We start from the raw sequence: 10,725 nt of genomic DNA on the forward strand, positions 1-10,725 counted from the left end.
AGATTAGTTGACCATAGAGTCGAGGGTCTATTTCTGGGCTTTCTATTCTATTCCATTGATCCGTGTGTCTGCTTTTGTGCCAGTACCATACTGTCTTGATGATAACAGCTATGTAATAGAGCTTGAAGTCTGGAATTGTGATGCCACCAACTTTGGCTTTCTTTCTCAACATTCCTCTGGCTATTTGAGGTCTTTTCTGGTTCCATATAAATTTTAGAAGTATTTGTTCCATTTCTTTGAAAATAATTGATGGGATTTTGATAGGGATTGCATTAAACATGTAGATTGCTTTAGGTAGCATAGACATTTTCACAATATTTGTTCTTCCAGTCCATGAGCTTAGAACATTTTTCCATTTCTTTGTGTCTTCCTCAATTTCTTTCATGAGTACTTTATAGATGTCTGAGTATAGGTTCTTTGCCTCTTTGTTTTTTGGGTTTGTTTACTTTTTTAAAATTTTATTTATTTATTTGACAGATTACAAGTAGGCAGAGAGGAAGGGAAGCAGGCTCCTTGCTGATCAGAGAACCTGATGCAGGGCTCGATCCCAGGACTCTGGGATCATGACCTGAGCCAAAGGCAGAGGCTTTAACCCACTGAGCCACCCAGGCACCCCAGGAATTAATTCTTCTTTAAATGTTTGGTAGAATTCCCCTGGGAAGCCGTCTGGCCCTGGGCTCTTGTTTGTTGGGAGATTTTTGATGACTGCTGCAATCTCTCCTTACTGGTTAGGGTCTGTTCAGGTTTTCTATTTCTTCCTGGTTCAGTTTTGGCAGTTTATATGTCTCTAGGAATGCATCCATTTCTTCCAGATTGTCAAATTTCCTGGTGTATAGTTGCTCATAATATGTTCTTAGAATTGTTTGTACTTCTTCGGTGTTGGTTGTGATTTCTCTTCTTTCATTCATGATTTTATTTATTTGGGTCTTTCTCTTTTCTTTTTGAGAAGTCTGGCCAGGGGTTTATCAATCTTACTAATTCTGTCAAAGAACCAGCTCCTAGTTTCATTGATTTGTTCTATTGTTTTTTTGGTTTCTGTTTCATTGATTTCTGCTCTGATCTTTATTATTTTTCTCCTGCTGGATTTAGGCTTTCTTTGTTGCTGTTCTTCAGCTCCTTTAGGTATAGGGTTATGTTTTGTATTGAGATCTTTCTTGTTTGTTGAGAAAGGCTTGTATCGGGCGCCTGGGTGGCTCAGTGGGTTGAGCCGCTGCCTTCGGCTCAGGTCATGATCTCGGGGTCCTGGGATCGAGTCCCGCATCGGGCTCTCTGCTCAGCAGGGAGCCTGCTTCCTCCTCTCTCTCTCTCTGCCTGCCTCTCTGCCTACTTGTGACCTCTCTCTGTCAAATAAATAAATAAAATCTTTAAAAAAAAAAGAAAAGAAAAGAAAGGCTTGTATCGCTATATATTTTCTAGACAGGACTGCCTTTGCTGTGTCCCACAGATTTTGAACTGTTGTATATTCATTATCATTTGTTTCCATGAATTTTTTCAATTCTTCTTTAATTTCCTGGTTGACCTATTCGTTCTTTAGAAGGATGCTCTTTAGCCTCCATGTATTTGGGTTCTTTCTTTTTTTTTTTTTTTTTTTTTAAAGATTTTATTTATTTATTTGACAGAGAGAGAGATCACAAATAGACAGAGAGAGAGAGATGAGGAGAAGCAGGCTCCCTGCAGAGCAGAGAGCCCAATGCGGGACTCGATCCCAGGCCCCTGGGATCATGACCTGAGCCGAAGGCAGAGGCTTAACCCACTGAGCCACCCAGGCGCCCCTATTTGGGTTCTTTCCAAATTTCCTCTTGTGACTGAGTTCTAGCTTCAGAACATTGTGGTCTGAAAATATGCAGGGAATGATCCCAGTCTTTTGGTACTGGTTGAGACCTGATTTGTGACCCAGGATGTGATCTATTCTGGAGAATGTTCGTGTAGTAGTGAAGAATGTGTATTCTGTTGCTTTGGGATAGAATGTTCTGAGTATATCTATAAAGTCCATCTGGTCCAGTGCATCATTCAAAGCCCTTGTTTCCTTGTTGATCTTCTACTTGGATGATCTGTCCATTTCAGTGAGGGAATTGTTAAAGTCCCCTACTATTAATGTATTATTGTTGATATGTTTCTTTGGTTTTGTTATTAATTGGTTTATATAGTTGACTGCTCCCATGTTAGGGGCATAGATATTTTAAATTGTTAGATCTTCCTGTTGGGCAGACCCTTTGAGTATGATACAGTGTCCTTCCTCATCTCTTATTATAGTCTTTGGCTTAAAATCTAAGTTATCTGGGCGCCTGGGTGGCTCAGTGGGTTAAGCCACTGCCTTCGGCTCAGGTCATGATCTCAGGGTCCTGGGATTGAGCCCCGCATCGGGCTCTCTGCTCAGCAGGGAGCCTGCTTCCTCCTCTCTCTCTCTCTGCCTGCCTCTCTGCCTACTTGTGATCTCTCTCTCTCTCTCTCTCTCTCTGTCAAATAAATAAATAAATAATCTTTTAAGACAAATAAATAAATAAATAAAATCTAAGTTATCTGATACAAGTATTGCCACCCCAGCTTTCTTTGACTTCCATTATTAGCATGGTAAATTGTTTTCCACCCCCTCATAAAGTACGTTTCTTAATAGCACACAGGCCATGTTTTTTAATTCTCTCTGAATTAAATCAAATTAAATTCAATCTCTCTTAATTGGTTTAAATTGTTGATATTCAAAGTGAATATTTATACAGTTGGATTGATATGTACTATATATATAATAAATACATATATAAATATACTTCTTTATTAACACAATGTATTATTTGCCCCAGTGGTACAGGTCTGTGAATCATCAGGCTTACACATTTTACAGCACTCACCATAGCACATATGCTCCCCAATGTCCATAACCCAGCCACTTAAAATAAATATTTTTATTTGTTGTATTTATTCTTTGCTCCTATTTTTGTCTTCCACCCTTTTTTTTGCCTATCATGGTTTTCATTTTTAATTTAATTTTTTTTTAAAATTGTATTGATTGGGAGAGAGCACAATTGGGTGGGGGGAGAGAGGGATAAGCAGACTTCCTGCTGAGCAGGGAGCCCAATGAGGGGCTTGATCACAGGACCCTGGGATCATGACTTAAGGCAAAGATAGATGCTTAACCGACCGAGCCACCCAAGCACCCCTGCCTTTTTTGGTTTTTTTTTTTTTTTTTTTTTTTTTTTAATTTTATTTATTTATTTGACAGAGATCACAAATAGGCAGAGAGGCAGACAGAGAGAGAAGGAAGCGGGCTCCCTGCTGAGCAGCGAGCCCGATGCGGGACTCGATCCCAGGACCCTGAGATCATGACCCGAGCCGAAGGCAGTGGCTTAACCCACTGAGCCACCCAGGCGCCCCGCTATTCTGGTTTTAAATGAACATTTTTATGACTCCCATTTTCTGTCCTTCTTTTGTGTGCGTGTGTGTATGTGTGTGTGTAAATTTATTTTTTTTAGCATTTTTCCTGGTGGTTGTTCTCTGCATGCCTTGAATCATGATTTAGTGTCTGACATTAATTTGGGGGGAAATTCTCATTCATTATTGTTTCAAATGTTTCTTCTTTTCTCTTTTTTTTAATCCTGGCATTCTCATAACCCATTTGTTACTTTTTTTGTAGTTGTCCCACAGTCTTTGGGTAGTTTGGGGTTTTGGTTTGTTTTTGTTTTTGTTTTTTCCAGTATTTATTTACTTTGCTTTCTGGTTTTTAAGGATTCTGTTGATAAGTTAGCTCATAGAATCATTCTTTAGCTATGTTGAATCTACTAATAAGCCCATCCCAGGCATTCTTTATTTCTGTTGTTGTGTTTTTGATCTGTAATATTTTGCTTTGATTCTTAGCATTTCCATCTCTTTGCTTACATTGCCCATCTGTTCTAATATGCTGTATAGTTTACCTGTTAGAGGCCTTAACATATTAATTATTTTTAAGTTTCTAGTTTGATATTCCAGCATCCCTGCCATATTGGAGTCTGGTTTTGATGCTTGCTCTGTCTTTTCAAATTCTGTGTTTTGATATGCCTTGTAATTTTTTTCTTAATGGCCAGAGGTGGTGTACCAGGTAGAAGGAACTGATGTAAACAGCCTTTTCGTGATGTGGTGGTTAAGGTGTGTTGGGATGGGAAGCATTCTGTCGTCCTAGAATTAGGGCTCAGTCTTTTAGGTGCCTTTGCCTCTGGAGTATGAATAATATCACAAGTTTCTCAGCCTATACCTATCCCTCCTCCCTTCTCAGAGGAACAGGATGGCTGGAAGCAACTGGACTTGGAGGCAGTAGTTTGTACTTTTTCCTCTCTTATGGGTCCAAAAAGAGCTGGTTTTACAACCTGTTTAGCTTTCGACTTGTTAGTTCGAAGTTGTGCTTTGCAAGTCTCTTACATGAGGAGCTGGAAATCAGAAGTCCGATTGTTTTTTGTTTTGTTTTGTTTTGTTTTTTTTAATATTTGATTTTAAGAATACATTTTAAAAATTTATAACTTCACAAAAATTTTACTTTATTGAGATATAATTTATATATTGTAAAATTCACCCATTTTAAGTGTATAATTCAGTGGCAAATTTTGACAAATTTAACAAGTTGTATAGCCATCACTATATTCTAGTTTTAGAATATTTTTGTCAACCTAATAAAACTTTTCATGTCTATTTACAGTTAATCCCTATTCTCACCTCCACCCCAGCTAACTACTAGCTTACCTTCCATCTGTAGTTTATCTTCTGTCATCTTAGACATTTCTAATAATAAAAGTACATTCATCCAGTGAATAACTGTAGAGCTTAATGTGGTATATGGTATGAATTTATCCTACAAATAAACCTTTGATTTTATTAATTTCAAATTGTAAGATTTCCTGAATTCTAATTATTAAATATTTCTGTATAGCCCTTACTGTGGGGGCACCTGGGTGGCTCAATTGATTATGTATCTGCTTTCGGCTCTGGTCATGATCCCAGAGTCCTGGGATTGAGCCCCACATCAGGCTCCTTCCTCAGCCAGGTAGCCGGCTTCTCCCTTTCCCTCTACCTGCTACTCTGTCTGCTTGTGAGCTCTCTCTCTCTGTCAAATAAATAAATAAAATTTTTTTTAAAAAAGCCCTTGCTACGTTAAAATTACAATAAGACACTAAAAAGTTATTGTCTCAGCCATCAGCATTGTTACTATGTGTTTGAGAAGTGTTGGTGGTATTACCATTATTGATAATGACTGCACAGAAGCTTCATTTTTCCAGCATAGGAAAACAAATACTTGATTTCTTGATGTCTTTCAGACTCAGGGTCTAAATGTGAGACCAAGAAGTTACTTCCAAATCTGTGCAACAAATCTGGGCAAAGCATCTATCAGAAACCAGTTTCTGCTTCACAGAAGGTTCCCACTGGAAAGAGGGGCTGCAAGAGGAGTTCAGTTCTGATAAAACCCAGGAAGGTGCATTCAGGGAAGAAATCTTTAAAATGTAATGACTGTGGGAAAACCTTTGGTCAAAGCTTATCTCTTAAACTTCATCAGAAATCCCATACTGGAGAGAAGCCTTATGAATGCAGTAATTGTAGAAAAGCTTTCAGACAGATTTCATCCCTCATTCTTCATCAGAAAATTCACAATGAAAGGAAAAGTTATGAATGTGGTAAATGTGGAGAAAGCTTCATTCAGAGAACATCCCTTATTCTACATGGGAAAGTTCATAATGGGAAGGAAATCTCTGACTGTGGGAAGGCCTTGAGTCAATGCCCACCTCTTAGTGTGGGCCAGAAAATTAATTTTGTTGAGAACATCCACCAGTGTGGAAAGTGTGGAAAAGACTTCATTAGAATGTCATCCCTGTTACTTCATAAGAAAATTCACAGTGGAAAGAAAAGATATAAATGCAATAAATGTGGGAGAGGCTTCAATAAGAAATCAGCCCTTGTTATACATAAAAGAAATCATACTGGAGAGAAGACCCATGAAAGTGAGAAGACCTTAAGTCAGAGTCCACAGCAGAAAAGTCACCATTTAGAGAATCCTTATAAATGCAGAGCGTGTGGAAAATCCTTTAATAGAATTTCATCCATTATGCTTCATCAGAGAATTCATATGTCAAAGAAAACCTACAAATGTGATAAATGCGAGAAGGTCTTCAGGAGGTTTTCAACCCTTATTCTACATCTAAGAATTCATAATGGAGAGAAATTGTACAGATGTAGTAAATGTGAGAAGGTCTGTAATCGGCATTCATCCCTTATTCAACATCAGAAAGTTCATACAAGGAAAAAGAAACTGTTTGAATGTAAGGAATGTGGAAAGATGTTTTCTGGAACTGCCAACCTTAAAATACATCAGAACATTCATTCTGAAGAGAAACCTTTCAAATGCAATAAATGCAGTAAGGTTTTTGGCCGACAGTCATTTCTTATTGAACATCAGAGAATTCATACTGGAGAAAAACCCTATCAGTGTGAGGAATGTGGAAAAGCCTTCAGTCACCGAATATCTCTTACTCGACATAAGAGAATTCATACTGAAGATAGACCATATGAATGTGATCAGTGTGGGAAGGCCTTCAGTCAGAGTGCACACCTTGCCCAACATGAAAGAATTCACACTGGAGAAAAACCATATACATGCAAAACATGTGGGAAGGCCTTTAGTCAACGGACATCCCTTATTCTGCATGAAAGAAGTCATACTGGAGAGAAACCGTATGAATGTAATGAATGTGGGAAGGCCTTTAGCAGTGGTTCGGATCTTATTCGGCATCAGAGAAGTCATTCTTCAGAGAAACCATATGAATGCAGTAAATGTGGGAAGGCATATAGTCGGAGTTCATCCCTGATTCGACATCAGAATACACATTCTGAAGAAAAAGCTTAAGTTTGTTTTAAATATGTGAAAGCATAGAGTGAGGCTATCAAAGTAGCAGAGACCAAGGCATTGGAAAATGCACTTGTCTGTTACATAAGTTTTGTATAAATGGGACCGTTTGATGATGTGTCCCACTTTGAAAGCCGAAGAGCAGAAGTCATTGGAGACTTTGACCAGATAATTTGTGATCACCTGAGTCAGTGACCTTATCATAGGTCCTAATTTCAAAGTAGCAAACTCATATGATTTGATCAGTCATTTTTAATGAATACCACACTTCATGTGATAAGAATTGCTGATATTTTATTTCCAGTGTGATTTTAAAGCTGTTTTATTAGTCACACACAACAAAGTAGAACTACAGAGTCCATATTTGTGGATGGGGCTTTGAGCCTGATTTAAGGTCACGTGAAGAATGAGTTTAAGTTTGTCTCTTAGGACTGGAACTATCACATGTAAGAGATTTCCTGGGGAAACCAGAGTGCTACTTCCAGCTGGCAGAAAATTATGGGTGAGAAAAGAGTGAGTCTTCAGGTGGTTAAAGATAGTCCTCATAATTGTGTGGATCAGTTGAGTCATTGCCATATTGTCTCCGAATGAAGATGTAATATTCATCGTGTGAAAAATCTGACAAGCCTGAGACAAACTGATGGGAAAAAAGAAAGCAGAGAAATGAGAAGTTAAAAGCAGGGAGAAATTATTTGTTACTGTTTTACTAAAAATAAATTTGTCTATATTTATATAAATAAACATTGGTATTTTCCTGTAAGAACCCTGGTGTGTAATAAGTGATTGGTGGAAAATGAGTTGCCATTCCTTGAATATGTCTTCTCAAAATGCATATGTTGAACCCCTAACCTCTAATGTGATGGTACTTTGAAATGGGACCTTTGGGAGATATTTAGGGAATAGATGAGGTTATGCGGGTGCATCATGATAGGATTAGTGTCTTTTTAAAAAAGGATGCCAGAGATCTTGCTCTTTCTAGTTTATGAAGGTAACTGCAAGAAGATGGCTGTGTATAAGCCAGGAAGGTAGTCCTCACTACATCCAACCATGTGACATCCTGACCTCGGACTTTTAGCCTCCAAAACTAAAAAAATAAGTTTCTTTTGTTTAAGTCACCTCCTCTGTGGTATTTTGTTATAGCATCTGGAATGGCTAATACATCAGGGGGAAACCCTGGATTTATGTACCAGGCTCTTTTCCTGTCTGCTAATCACCATATATGATAACTATCAGTCTCTGTTTCCAGCTTGTGCAAAGTATGTGAGAAATAAAATCAGATTTTTTGTTACTGGGCTGTATATAATTGCACTCTTCTGCAAAAGCCATCTTTAAAACCACCCATATCCTGTTAAGGTAACTGTGGAATGCATGACCACATGGCTTTAGGTCACTCTGATTTTGACCACAACTGAGAAAATAACATCCAGATTTGCAGAGGGTAAGCATGCATACAGAGTAACCGTAAATTTTCACTTACACTTGTCATAGTCATTCTGTAAAATCAGCATAAAATATCTCTGATATTTGGAGCAAATAGGTGAGCAGATAATAAAGGTTCATGGAGAGGCATGTCTATTCTTCCTCCCCTTCCATGCCCTTCCCTTTGTTTAATTCTTCTGTTGGTCTGCCATAGGGATTGATTCCAAATCATTGGTCACAAACCTAGTAAACTGTTAAGACAGTGTTCTTGCTTATAGACACTTAGAATTTATAAGGAAATACAGCATATTAGAATGTGGAAACATACCCGGTACACAGGTAATCTAGAGAAGATGGTGAACTCCAAGGTGAATAGAGGACAGGGGGACATGGTCCCTTGGAGATAGTGACTATATTAAAGGAAGAATAGGACATTAAAGTTGGCAAGGCACACAAAAGTTGGAAGGCTGCTGAGGGCAAAGAGAAAGTACAGATGCAGAAAATAGTCACAGAAGGTTGTAGAGTATTAAAGGAATTACAAATTTCAGTATTTAGTACAGTGACTGGCACACAGGAAGTGGTTAGTACTTATTAAATATTGAGTTAAAATGGATTAATGAAAATAGTATATCCTGATTTCCTCTGAGATGTAATTGACAGGGAACACTTAAACCTGGAAGTGACCCAGGTTTATTGAGATAAACCCTTGGGAAAACAGGCTCCCATTTTAAGGAATCACTAGTAATGTTTGAAGACTGCTAAACTCTGGGTAACCATAGCAACAGCCAAACTTAAACCTAGCCCACTTCCTGTCTATATTAATGACACTCCCCCTGCCCCCCGCCACACACACAAGAGGCTTAACAGAAGAAATGACACAACCATTTCTAGGAAGTCTATTTTCCTCTTTCTACTGTCCTGTACAAGATTCCTGGCTTGGGTCTTGGGGCAGGAGGGGAGCAAAATTAAGTACTGCAAAAAAGCAAGAAGAATCTACACTCCCCACTCCCACCAAGTGAAAGAACAACCCAGAATTACTGAGAAGTATATAGGTGTTGGATTGACAGAATTTTTAATATGTTAAAGGTTCTAATAAAGTTGCACAACAGCAAATAACATGGGTCATTTGAGCAGAGAGAGATGAATGATGGAAATACTAAAAATGAGCACAAACTGTACCTTCAGCAGGCTTACCAATATACTTGACACAGCCAAGGAAAGAATACGTGAACTTGAGAATCCCCCAAGCCAGAACAACTTGGGGCGGGGGGCAAGGGGTGCAGGGAGATGACAAAAAAGAACATCCAAGGGCTGTGGGGGAAGGATCTACTGTTCCAACACATGCATAACTGGAATCCCAGAAGGACCAGAGGAAATGAGGAAGAAATATTTGAAGATGCAATAATGACTGACGACACCAGAACATATATATAGGTCAGAGAATACCACGAATGATTTTTTAATTATGGAGAAACAATGGTAAGAATTACAGCAGACTTAGGGGGGAAAATTACAGTAGGGGCACCTGGGTGGCTCAGTTGGTTAAGCAGTTGCCTTCAGCTCAGGTCATGATCCTGGAGTCCTAGGATCTAGTCCCACATGGGGCTCCCCACTCAGCAGGGAGTCACCTGCTCTCTCTGATCTCTCCCCTCTCATTTTCTCTCAAATAAATATCTTTAAAAATTAAAAAGAATTACAGTAGACTTAGAAGTAATGCAAACTAGAGGACAATGACGTTTGTAAAGTGCTGGAAGGAAAAAGCTGTCTTTATTGAAACTTCATGGAAATGTCTTTCAAAATTGATAGAGGAATGAAGACCTTCCCAAAATAAAAACTACATTGTCAGAAGACCTATCTGAAATAAATGAAGTTCTTGAAGCAGAAGGAATGTGAAACCACAATAGATTCCTGGGTATACACAAAGGAAAGAAGAGAAATGGAATAAATGAAGGTAAAATGATTTTTCTTTGCTTATGTAAATGTCCAAAAGATAACTTTAAAGCTGTAACATGCTTTGTGTGTTTATTGCATGTAAAAGTAAAATTCATGACAAGTGCAAAGGTTGGGAGGGAGAAACAGGGAATATGTTACGCAGGACCTTGTTAAGTGGCACATTACTTGATAATACATTCTGGTTAATTAAAAATACATGTTAACGCTAGTGTAACCACTAAATTTTTTTAAAGAGATAAATTTGTTAATAGAATAAGATGGAATAATGTAAAAACATTCAATTAACCCAGTAGAAAGAAAAAAAAATCCAAAGAATGGACAGAACAATTAGAAAATGGTTAAGAGGAAGGATTGATTTTAATCCAAATATGTATTATTATATCAGTTATTTTATATACATATATATATTTACATTTACATATATATACGTGTGTGTATATATGTGCATATATATATATATATATATATATATATATATATATATATATATATATATA

At 37.9% G+C, this 10,725-nt stretch overlaps 1 protein-coding gene across 6 annotated transcripts in view; it reads left to right on the forward strand.

Annotated features, from left to right (window-relative positions):
• ZNF667 (zinc finger protein 667) overlaps nt 1-8,284 on the forward strand; it is a 48,225-nt gene extending 39,941 nt beyond the window's left edge. For 5 of the 6 annotated variants that reach the window (XM_059383190.1, XM_059383186.1, XM_059383188.1 and 2 more), the window contains one exon: nt 5,277-8,284. In XM_059383190.1, coding sequence (XP_059239173.1) covers nt 5,277-6,856 — 1,580 coding nt within the window. In that variant the 3' untranslated portion in view covers nt 6,857-8,284. The remainder of the gene's footprint in view (nt 1-5,276) is intronic. The other variant, XM_059383185.1, reaches the window with a different exon arrangement.
• Nucleotides 8,285-10,725: the final 2,441 nt, after the last annotated feature.

This window comes from Mustela nigripes, chromosome 17 (genome assembly GCF_022355385.1).
Source record: "Mustela nigripes isolate SB6536 chromosome 17, MUSNIG.SB6536, whole genome shotgun sequence".
NCBI lineage: Eukaryota > Metazoa > Chordata > Mammalia > Carnivora > Mustelidae > Mustela > Mustela nigripes.